The sequence below is a fragment of the Colobus angolensis genome, unplaced genomic scaffold, assembly GCF_000951035.1.
Source record: "Colobus angolensis palliatus isolate OR3802 unplaced genomic scaffold, Cang.pa_1.0 Scaffold85, whole genome shotgun sequence".
NCBI lineage: Eukaryota > Metazoa > Chordata > Mammalia > Primates > Cercopithecidae > Colobus > Colobus angolensis.
The window spans coordinates 11,206,397-11,219,099 of record NW_012122376.1 but is presented as its reverse complement, the minus strand read 5'-3'; the positions used below and the strand labels follow the sequence as shown (position 1 = coordinate 11,219,099).

The 12,703-nt window shown below is 39.9% G+C and overlaps 1 protein-coding gene across 5 annotated transcripts in view; it reads right to left on the bottom strand.

The window, feature by feature from the left end:
- The window catches only part of AFF2 (AF4/FMR2 family, member 2), a 513,696-nt gene that overhangs the window by 112,233 nt on the left and 388,760 nt on the right, over nt 1-12,703 (bottom strand). For all 5 annotated transcript variants that reach the window (XM_011930289.1, XM_011930287.1, XM_011930290.1 and 2 more), the window contains one exon: nt 5,925-6,021. In XM_011930289.1, coding sequence (XP_011785679.1) covers nt 5,925-6,021 — 97 coding nt within the window. The remainder of the gene's footprint in view (nt 1-5,924; nt 6,022-12,703) is intronic.

Genomic DNA, 12,703 nt, shown 5'->3' with positions numbered 1-12,703 from the left:
TCTCCTGACCTCGTGATCCGCCCGTCTCGGCCTCCCAAAGTGCTGGGATTACAGGCTTGAGCCACCGCGCCCGGCCCCTAAAGGAAATTTCTAACAAGATCCATCTCTTTTATGGCTTTTAGATTTCTAAAGTCTGCTGCTTCTAATGCCAATGTGAGATAACTGCGGCATGAGACAGCCAGGCCCAGATCTAAATAGGTTTCAGAACCCAGTCATCCTGCTACCTGTGGGCACCAGACTACATGTGTAGGGCTGTGGAAATAAGACATCATAATATCACTCAATTAAACATTAAGCAGATGTTTACCTGGCTCTAAGAGCATGTGCTGGAGGGAGCTTGGGAGTTTGCCTGCCACATATTCTAGAAGTCTTTGGAATAAGTCAAATTGCCGATAGTTTAAAACTTTAAAGACAGCAATTTTAATAAACCTGTCGATACAATTTCTTTGTTAAAAAAAATTTGAGACTGATTAGGCTACTTATATTGAAAGAGAAGCACAAGGTCTATATCTTTAGATCTTTTATTGAACTGCAAGCAGAGCATCAATAACTGCTTCTCAGCTGTAAATGAAAATTGATTCCAGGTTTAACTCCTAATTTTCAGGGGTTCCTTTAACCCCGAGAAAAATGAAAAGAAAAACTGACAAAAAAGAAAAACCAGAGGTTTAGTGGTATGAGGCAGGGGCATACAGAAATACAGAGAACATAACATAGTCCCACTCCCAAAACATCTGTCCTCCTGGGTCAGGCCACTCCCTAGCCAAGCCCCAGTGGCCATCTCTGCCTGCCCTGGAGGACTGACTTGAAAATGGCAATTCAATAAGTGTTTCATGGGGAAGGCCAGGGCTGGATTTTATATCTATGATGCCATCTATGATGGCAGCTGAGAAGTAAAAAATGCAGTCAGCTGGGTAATGGACACCATGTGGCCCCCAAATCTCAACCATGCCATTGATATCAAACTTAAAAAATACATGGCACCACATATGTTTATTCAGACACTAAGTACATAGCACTACGTCTAATTCCAACACTGTTCTGGATGTTTGCAAAGTCCAATGTCAACTTCAAATAGTTATTTATCTCCCATTCAGGGATAGCTCCTGAGAGAGAGCCAAGATGAGTACAGCATCCTAGAAGAGCCTTCAAGCCTTTCTCTAGGGCATAACATGAGCTCAGAAAGAGAAGTTAAGAACTGCAATAGAAGGGTATGAATCAACTCTCCACCCATGCCAATCCTTGGAAGAAAAACTCTTTTAGAGACACATAATTTCCTGGAGGACTTGGTGCAGATCATTGGCAACCTAACCTTTCTTCCTGGGATCTCTAGTTTAAAAGTTGTCAGGGCTTAGAGGAAAGTTAAGGTCATTCATATCCAATGGCTGCCTTTGGGGGCCAGTTAAGACATGCAATGCAGTTCCTAGCAGATTCCTATGGATACCTAGGCCAAAATGAAGGGCTGTGTCTATTTCCCTATGGATCCTAAAGAAAGGGCTGCCAGTTAATGTTTAAAAGGACCACAAGGAAGAGTAACCACCTATTGTGTAGTTCAAAGCATTTTCTTATACACTGTCTTCACTTGATCCTTACAATACTCCTATGAGTCAGACAAGGCTGGTTTATTCCAGTCTACTGGTAAAAGATCTGAGATTTAGAGATGTTAAACAACTTTCCCAATGCAATATAGCTAGTATTTGAGGCCTGGGATTAAACCCCAGGCTTCTTTATTCCAAAAACTATGTTCTTAATATCTACAGTTAAAATTACTCATGGCCAGGCACACAGCTAATCAACTTTAGGATGACAGAACATTTTCATTCAAGTTTGCCATATACAGGATAGATAATCCAGCAGCTGTCTTTAACATCCCATTCCTTACAAGAAAAGGGAAAGCAAATATATGTAGCATCTCAAAGAATATGAAGCTTTTTAGATCATTAGTAGCACTCATAATGATGATGATTATTATCACGTAAAGTGGTGAGTAATTACCATGTGCTAAGCATAGTGTCAGGTGCTTTCGCCTGTATTGATTCACCTAATCATTGAATCCCCAGTATGACCCAATGAAGAAGGTCCTATTTTTACCTCTATTTTATAGGTACTTAGATCTTTGCCCAAGGTCAACCAGTTTGAGTGTGGCAGAGCTAGAATTCAAAGCCATGTCTGTGTGACTATACAGCTATAATCTCACATACTCTCCTACCCTGTCCCAGCATTGTCCCACCACCTTAGAACACAGCATGGATATGTCTGCTGTCCAAATAGCCCCAACCAAGAAAGTCAAATGCAGTAGAGGACTGGAGAGAAAATACAAAGTTTTAACGGGTATTTTCAGGCTGCAATCACTATCGCTTCTTCTTTGAAGCCATGCACATGTATGATTATGTATCTCTTACTTTAAAGAGTCATTCAAAGGTAAAATCTTCTGTTAAAAAAGTTTTCTTATGATCATGAGTCTCTATGGCTGACCATTTGGTATCTTTAATTTGTATATTATAATTCCCCCATTCTGGACTCATGTTCCATTTTCCCATTTGAGGGAATAATATTTAGCATTTGAACATACTCTACTTGCTCTGCTAGTGTTTATGTACACGACCTGTCACCTGGCTCAGCATGCCTAATACTGCTGTAGAGGGTGGAAGTGGCAAAAAAGGGGAGGCTGTTCTGATCGTAAGATACTCGGTACCCAAATGCCAGTTTAGAAGCCGACACAACTTGATCCTGTATTTCATTTTCATGCATGTATTTGAAACGTATTCTCTTGGGGATGTTTATGCTCTAAGCCCACAGTATAAGCTCTTAGACACTGTTTGAAAAAGATTGCTGTATACTCACTACACCTGGATAATCTGAGTTTCGTCAAATGAGTCAAGGTGTGATGATTATGGATGAGATGATTTGGGGACGTCTCCAGAAAGTAAATGGCTTTTTTATTGGACTATGTCTGCATGAATGCAGCCACTGAGTTCTGAGCCATTTCTATTATGTCAGCTGAAACCAGCAATGTTGTCTGGGCCCCTGAGTACAGTTTTATGGACTAATGCATTTGTCTGTATGCTTTCTCCCCAATCATTCTGACACAAATGGAGTGACTCTGCAATTCTTTTGCTCAGCTAAGAGGCCCAACCCTACTGCTAAGGTTTGCTGTAAGGTTCAAATGAGACACCACACCTAGCTTGTGCCTGGTACAGAGCAAGAGTAGTTCTAAAAATGGTAATCTCAATACTCCTCCTTATGATGATGCTGGAGGTATGACTGTCCCAATTCAAAGACAAGTGAATAGTACTATGTTATCTACATGGCACTATATTATCTAAAAATGATTTTGGGATTCCTCTATAAGTTAACTGCAGAATTACCGTGTGACTCATCAATTCCACTTCTAGGTACACACCAGAAAGAAAACATGTCTATATGAAACTTGTATGCAAATCTTCACAGTAGCACTACTCACAGTAGCCAAAAGTTGGAAACGATCAAAATGTCCGTCTAATGATGAGTAGATAAAGAAAATGTGGTTTATTCATACAATGGAATGCTACTTAGCCATAAAACAAAATGAAGTACTGATACATGACATCGAAGAATCAAGAAAACATTATGGTGAGTGAAAGAAGCCAGACAAAAAAGGTCACATGTTATAGGATTCCAGTTACATGAAACAGACAAATCCATAGAGTCAAAAAGTAGATTAGCAGTTGTAAGGGGTTAGGGGGAGGGGGAAATGGGGAGTAACTGTTTAGCGGGTATGGAGTTTCCACTTGGAGTGATGAAAAATTCTGGAACTGGGATGGATGCACAACCTTGTGACTGTATTGAGTGTCACAGAATTGAACACTTTAAAATGGTTAATTTTACATTAAGTGAATTTTGCCACAAAAAAGAGAAAATTATGTCAACCCATTTACTTTTGCAAAAGGACATTATGCATCCTAAAGGCAGAGCTCTGCAAACATTGCTAGTATTACTGCTGCCACTACTGCACAAGCATTCTCTTTTGGTCTATAGCCTTCCAGGTCTTGTAACTAATATTCAGACTCTAGAAGGAGGGTACATTTGCAAATGTTTATAACCTTGTGCCTACATCTTGCTCCTAGGACTCAGTCAGAGGGAATAAGTTGTCATTTTGCCTCACCTTAGAGCCCCCAGTTCAATCTCCCCATCCAATTTTCACTGAGAATCTAAGCCTTTTTGAGGAAGACATCATGACTAGAGGCAGCATGTCATAAAAAGGTTCCAACCCACCAATCCTGATCATCTGAGAGTCTCAGCACTTACAAAAAGTCAGCGAATATACCCTAAAACCCAGATGATTCAGGCCAACAGACCCTTTGCCAATTTTAAGATAAATACAGAAAATAACTTTATAAGTTAAAAAGATTACAGTCATATAATTACATGAAGAGGAAGTCAATGTGCAAAATCTACTTTCAATTATTATTGAATTCTGCTTTAAACATTTCGATTAAAAAGCAACTTTGTATCTGTCAAAATCAACGATCTGGAATGTTTTCGTTTTTGCTTCTGTTTTACTTACAAATATGATGCTCCTGTCATTGGCGTATTAAATGTGTGAGGCAGAAATGACAATTTTTGGAAATTAAGTGTGCATTTTACATTTGCTATGAAGCCCAACTCAAGTAGGAGGGAGACAGCTTGCATTCAGCAAATGTACACCAAGCCCCTGGGAAACAGTTGTGAAATTGGCTTAGGCCAGCACTGTGTAGTCTGCACTTACCCTATGGTTGTTCTTGATAAAGCACTAAACTTGCAAAGATGCAATTATTTTTTACATATTATTAAAATTCAAGCACAAGAAAGTGGAGAAAGTAAAGTAGATGAAAGTTTTGGCCACATAACTTTGAAGATGGATTTGATTTTTAAAGTATACCAGAATGGTAGGAGTTCTAGTGTGGCAAACAACTGTAGATGAGAATAGAGTAGCTGAACCTTGATAATTTTTCCTAAGCTTTTCTTTGCAGGCTCTTCCTCATGAAATGTTTAATTAACATGGAATTCCATATTTGTTAACTCTCTTGAAATATCAGTGCATAAGCATTCCTTTAAACAGTCTGTTTTATAATGTAGCAGACTTCACTGTAGGAAGATCTTGGTCAGGTACTGGATTCAAAGAAAGGCAATCCTGCATTCCTCATTTGAGGTGATGAGCACACCCAGAAGGACCTCACATTCCAGACAGTTCTCCATCAAAGAGAAAATGTGCAAGCATCATTGACACCACACACTAGGTTGCCATTCTCATGAGTCATAAATGATACTTGGCCTTTTCAAATCATAAAGTCCAGTCTCATTGAAATGCGGAAAACACGCATTTCTGCCATCTCATTTGGTGGTAAAGTACTGTAAATGCTTAAAGCGTGGAATAGAAGGAGACAAGGGCAGCAGCAAGTTTTTGCCAAATGTCTTTTGCCTAAAGGTTCATCTAAGTGGCAAGATGTTGCATATTGATTCTCAGCTGCATTCCGAAATGGTACATCTGGGAAAGGTGAATGAAGCATCACATTTATATCTAAATTAATGAGTATGGGCTCCAAGCCTCACACCAGAGTCACCAAACGAAAGTTATACCTCACCCAGGACAATAAGTAGTCCAAGACAGGGTAAGACAATCTCTATTGCTTACTACTGACCAGCATTTGTGTATGGAACAGAGAGAGAGATTGGAGGGGGTTGAAAGCAGTTTTAAAGAGCTCTGCATCTCCTTACTATAGCTTTAATGAAAGTTTGAGCTGATTTGACTTGTTCCAGAACACTATGCTCATCTTTGCTTCTTTCCCTCTCTCCAAAGCCCAGAGATAAAGCATGGGGAAGTTTGTGCATATCAAAGCATGTCAAAGCCATTCCAGTTCCTCCTGCTCCCCACTTAGTCCCAAAACAAAGCCCCAAGCTCTTCTTACCTGGTAGAGCTCAGTGGCAGTGCACTGAGTGGTCAAGGTCTTCACAGGCTCAAGGTCATCTTCATCACTGCTCAGCTTCAGGTCATCCTCAAGCATCCTACAAAGAGAACAGAGTGGTGTTTGAGTTAGAAAACATATTTTCTAAATCATCCTCAGATACATCTTGCAATGAGAATAAAGTATTGGAGCTACAATCTGACAGCTGCAAATCCTTCAAATGTGTAGAGGGAACTAAGATCGTTTCACCTAATTAGATATTTGAGCTCTTATATTTATGTCATACTTTGCACATATCTTTCCTCTCTACCTTCCCCTAAATCAAGGGGAAAATACTATTTCAGGATCTCCAGAGATGACTGGATTCTATACGTTTTTGCTACTAAAAGTGCAATAAATGTACTGATCAATCACTGTGTATGTGGGATGTGGCATTGGATCTCTACACGACAAGGTGCTCGGAGTCTCCCATGAAAGAAGAGGGGCATGATAACAGTCCCTAGCTCTAGAGGCTGTTGTCAAAGCCTGCTGGGTCTCTCTGGATGACGGAGGTAAAAGGCACAGTGAACCTGGACTCTCTTTCAGTGCCCTCTGCTGCTGGGTAGCTAGGTGGCCACAAAAGAGCTGGGAGAGAAATGGCTAGTCATTAACCTTCTGATATATGACCGATCTCTTCCTGTAAAATTTGATCTGAGAGATGTAAGCCCATGATGTGGATAAGAAATCTTTCTTTCCTAAGGCAAGGCACCTGAAAAATGAGTGGTCTGGATTTTGGTGATGAACTAGCACTTTCAAAATTGTTTATGGAGTCACAGAGCCTTTTGTTTCCATAGAGATATTAATTCCAGTGGCATCCTCTCTATCTCCAAGTGTGAGCTACAGCAGGAAGAATAGCTTATTATCTTAAAATTCCAGCTACACCGTCTTTAAAGACCTATTGGTGTTCATATTTTTATTTACTAAATACAACTTTATACCTCATCCTTAGGCTTCAAGAGGGGACAGTCTCAGCCTCTCTGGACCAATGACCATTTCCTGTGCATATATTGCTTTTTCTTGCATCTAGGCTCTGCATCAGGCTCAGTTCCAGGTCTAGAAATCTCTTTCTCAACTCTAGAAATCCCATTTATCCTTTGTAGCCCAATGATCCCACTTCCTCTACAAAAGCTTTCTAGAAAGAACTCCCATCTCAGGAAGAATATTTTTTTTTCCTCTGCCCAACCCTCAGCTCCATCTGGATCACAGCACAGCTTTCCACTGAATCTCTCCCCACTAGTCCGTATTTCCCATGAAAATACGGACAGGGGGTGCAGCATTTTCACCTCACTGTGCTTCACAGCATCTTCCCACAAATGATAGTCTACTGGGATCATTTTGCAGACAAGGAAGGAAAGATTCAGAGAGGTTAATTGCTTTGCTCAAGCTCACACAGCTATTAATAGTTAGTGCTAGAGCCACTCCTGAAATTTCCATCTCTGTAATCCCACTTGGGTGTTTTTCCAGAAGAGAAGCCAGAAGGGAAAAGGAAGCTTTTAATTTGATAAATAGGGGGAAAGTTACTTCAGAGGTTATGTTCAAGTATTGAAAAGAGAGTCAGGGCAGAGTGGATATCCAATAACTCTCCAAGAAAAGCACAGCTCCCCCACTTTCATGCTCAGTCACATAACACTAGAATGTTTACACTGAGGTCTGCAAACCAAAGACTGATATAAAGGATGATTGGTGGGAAGGACAACTGTTAGAGTAGCTTTCAGATAAACTAAATTTGCAGGATTTATGACTGTCCTTCAGGAGACTAATGGATGTTTTAAAGATCTTAGAGAAGGAGAAAAAGTGTATCTTGGTATTTCTTTTGCAGTTGCAAGCTTATGACTGAACAAATAATTCTTTACAACACATTGTGGGAGATGAAGACTGTATCATTCTCATAAGCTATAGAACTTAAATATTTAAAAACTACCTATGCTTGTTATTATAAATGGCTTTACTTCCCGTGTGTGTGTGTGTATGTGTGTGTGTGTATCTCGATACAGGTAGGGAATGTCTATGTGTTAATCTATATTCAAGTAGTCAGCAAAAGAAATCGTAAATAATTCCTGCATTTAGAGGGTCAATTTTCAGAGACAGAGGAAGTCCTAAGTATTTGATCAGCAGCATGGAACTTGGTCCTCACAATACTTCTATGAAGGAGATGGTGTCACAGCTGCATTTTTCAGATGGAGACACTGAGGTTAAGAGAGATTAAGGGGCTTGCTTGTGAACAGACAGCTAGAAATCAAGGAGGCAAACATGGAACCTACATCATCTCCAGCCAGAATTGGGAGTAGACAAGGTTTTCCTAGAGGGTACAATTTATAAAAGATGGTATATTCAATAAAATTGACAGCAACAACAAAAACCTCACAAAACATATTAGCATGGAGTCAAGACATTGGGATTCAATTGCTGGCTAATCATAAACCCCAATATCTGGGGTAATTTACCAGCTCTGAGGTTCATCTGTGTCCCTCATCTCTTCAATGGGATAATACTTTGGTTCCGTCACAGGAGGGTGGTGGTGAGCATAACAGGAGCTAATGCATGTGAAAGTGCTTTATGAAAGCACAAAACTAATAATGCGGGGTACCATTAGCTTGGAAAGATATCTCAGTTGGAAATAATGAACTTCATTAATACTATTAACAAGTAATCAGAAGCAGAAGTTTCTGTGTGCCTTTGCTCCTCTCCTTTTAATTTTCGGAACAGTCTGAAGGTAATCCATGATGACTTGGGAAATGTCTAAGGGCATCTCAAGACCAGATGTAGAAATGTGCTTGTGGTCTTCAGGTTTCTCTCCTTCAGGTAGAAGTAGCACATCCAGAGTCAGAGCACAGAGTTCTGAACTCAGCAGTTAATTTACTCTCCAATAAACATTATATTATTTTTAACATGGAGATGAAATGCACTCCAACGTACAATTCTGGAACTAGGCAGCCAATCTACACAGTGATTGACGTTAAACAACCTCCCCCACCCCGCCCCCACCATGCAACAAGCTTGGTATGGATTTGATTGTTAATAAAGGAAAATCTGATGCATATATTTAAGTCCCAGTAAACACAAGTCAAAGAAGTAACTAGGAAGGCAAATTACTATTAGTTATCTCTGGAGGCACTAGGCATTCATTTCATTCCACTTCTTCCCTGACCTATTAAGCTTTATTATTGAATATACATGTACTTGTTTGCATTTTCATCCTTGGCTAATGCTGAACATTACTCTAGGGAAAGCGTAGGATTATGAAAGATTTTAGATTTAATTATTATAGCAGCACCATTCACACCCAATGCAGTTAAAGTCGTCTCAGCAGAAAAATGGTGATCTCTTTTCATGAGGTTATAATTCCATAGACAATTCATCACACATTGGCTATCACAAAAATGTGAAAAAAATTGCTCATATAAATGTATGCTTGTGTGTGTGATCTTAAAAACAAAGCAAACAAAACAAAACAAAACAAAAAAACAGACATTGTTCTTCAACTTTTCAATTAGGTGAAAACAGAACCCTGTTGTTTGTTCAGGGTCTAGTCAACCACAATGTTCATCTTGGTGTAAAAATGTTGTTTTTATTTTTACTGTGATCTATAATTTCTAGTATTAAGACATAGAATAACCTATAAAACTGAACAAAAACCCAAGTTCTTGCCCTGAGGAGATGATCCTATAAAAGTTCAGATAGTAAAATTTGGATGAGATGGAATGGACCAAAATAGGATCTTTGTCCTTGGTTTTCTGAGGTTCAAGCTGAGCTTAGTGGCCTCCAAGGGCTCTTTGCACTGAAACATTCTAGTGTACTATGACATGACAGGTCCCATGTGAATCATAACCATAAAATCATAAGATCACACTTCAAAAACTTTGCCAATTTACATAGTGGAATGCTTAGGTGATTTTGAAGAGGTTAAAATAGAGGGCTTGAAACATTATTATAGAAGGTTGTGGGAAGAAGCCCTTGATTGAGTCAGCATGAACTTATGAGCAAGGTCTCGAGAAACAAAAAGACCTAAGTTCAAATACAGGAATTCCTATTGGATTTTTTTTTTTATCCAGTAAATAAGACCCTTTAAATCTCAATTTTCTATATGTTAAAATGGGTAATAATAATATCCACTCTGGACAATTTTTAGAATTAGAAAATAAAGATTATACAAATTGCCTAGGAGCCAATATAGCTACCAGCTATCACTTTCATCTTAGTTACTATTGATATTGTTATTATTATTGTCAGAGGAATTTTGTTGTACAATAATTTTTAAAAGCTATGGTGGTAACCCAAAGGCTGGCAGAGGTATCAGGCCCTACACATCATTGGAAACTCTTGACCAAATAAGGAGAGATTCAAAGACTATTAAGGAGTTTGGAAAGTTTCGGAGCTTTGGTTTACTCATCTAGAAATGGCCTAAACTCATCAGGTCTGTCTTGGGTTTTCTTAGATCCTCTTGGAGTGCTTAAGATATCCCAGAAATTTGAAAGTCAGTCGCAAGAGGAAACATCCAGACAGTACCAAGTGAGAGTTCAGAAAAAAATGAGTGGCCCCAATGTTCTGACCCTCATACCTGGGAATCTACCTGCTGATCCAGAGAAATGAACCAAGGGTGACCCCCCACTGGAAGTTGTGCTCACCTTGAGCACTGTGTCTTTAGGCCTGTCACTCTCAGGAGGCTATTCCGACACACATCTGGCTCTGAAGTTTGTGTGTAAGACTGCGCATAATAGGCTCCTAGTTGATCCAGAATCCTTGCTCAGAAACAACCGTTGGCACACTGAGTTGTTCTTAGAACTTGCAAGCCTACACGGTGCCTTTTTGTGAACTACAAAATGATGTTCCTCTTGGCAGACAGCAGCACTCAATACTGGGTAGATTCCAGCTTCAAGGTATCTATAGTGCTAGCTGCAATGCTGGTGATTGATTCTCAGATGTACTCTTCCAATTGGAAGTACTTGAGAGTGCTATCTCTTTCACCATGTCACTGTGTCACTTAGTGGAGAAAACGGCAACATCCCTAACATATGGTCATACATGTTTTCTCTGATAGGTAGCTAACAATACCTTTCTATTGTTCAGTACCTTTAATCGTGAGAATGATCTGCCAGTTAGGAGTTGCCATGAGCTTTCCTGTACCTTCTACCTTGCAGCTGGAGTCTTGTTCTCTATAGTCCACACTCAGAGACTAGACTTGTAATGGTGTTGGAGACAGAACCAGTGTTGCTACCTCTGTCATACAGGAGAGGGAGGAGGCTATTACGCTCAGGTTTTAAGCTATTAACTAAAACAGAGCTATAACTTCTGGTCCAATGAGTTTGGGGTCCTCTGGTTACTGGTTTAAATTATCATTGTCTTTCCAAATACCCCAGAGTTCATGGCAATCAGAGTAAGTTTCTGATGGCCCAAATGAATGACACAGTTGACTTTGAGGATAATAACACAGCCTAGAGAGGGCTTGCATGTCCTCATTAGGCAGAGTCTTACTGTAGTCTCTCTTCTAGAATAGTAACTTAGCCCTCTTGACTCCTTAAAGGGCACTTCTTCTTCATAAAGTAAGCTAAAAGAAATAAAACATGACTGGTTTAGAATTACTCAGGGAATTATATATTTTCCTATCTAGTGCTTTGTAGTCTCTGCAGCATTGAATCATTTGTTGGTAGGAAGGCAGGTGATAAGGAAGAGGAGGTGATATTTTTCAGGGAATTCATTCAGTTTCCGTGCAGTGAAGGTGCTCAGGCTATTTTTTCCCCTTTAGGAAGGGATATATTTCATTTTCCCAAGGTTTTAACTTAAAATTTTCTGATTCAATGGCCATCACCTCACTGGGAATCCTACAGAATCCCGGTCTGAGGGCTGTGGCAGTGACAAGCCATTTGAAAACCTGTATTATACTGCATAGGAACAAATCTCCAAGCTCTATCAGGCGGGCACCCATAGCCCAGTGCCAACCACTGTGCCCACAGGCAGGGACTAAACGTGCACTCTGCCATAGGCATGTGGGCCTGATAAAGATTGTCTTCTGTAGCTGATGGCCTTCCAGGGGGTTGAGAAAATAGGTATTTCATAAGATTAACTGGGCTCCTTAGTGTGAGAACTAGGAGTTCCCTTAGGGGCCATCTAGTCCAGGGACTGGCCAGCTGAAGGCCTCAGCCCAAAGCAGCCTTCCCTCTGTTTCTATACTGCTTATGATTTTAGAATAGTTTTTTTTTCTTTTTTTTTTTTAATACTTTAAGTTCTAGGGTACATGCGCACAACGTGCAGGTTTGTTACATACGTATACATGTGCCATGTTGGTGTACTGCACCCATTAACTAGTCATTTACATTAGGTATATCTCCTAATGCTATCCCTCCCCCATCTTCCACCCACAACAGGCCTTGGTGTATGATGTTCCCCTTCCTGTGTCCAAGTGTTCTCATTGTTCAATTCCCACCTATGTGTGAGAACATGTGGTGTTTGGTTTTTTGTTCTTGTGACAGTTTACTGAGAATGATGATTTCCAGCTTCACCCATGTCCCTACAAAGGACATGAATTCATCCTTTTTTATGGCTGCATAGTATTCCATGGTGTCTATGTGCCACATTTTCTTAATCTAGTCTATTATTGATAGACATTTGGGTTGGTTCCAAGTCTTTGCTATTGTGAATAGTGCCTCAATCAATATACGTGTGCACGTGTCTTTATAGCAGCATGATTTATAATCCTTTGGGTATATACCCAGTAATGGGATGGCTGGGTCAAATGGTATTTCTAG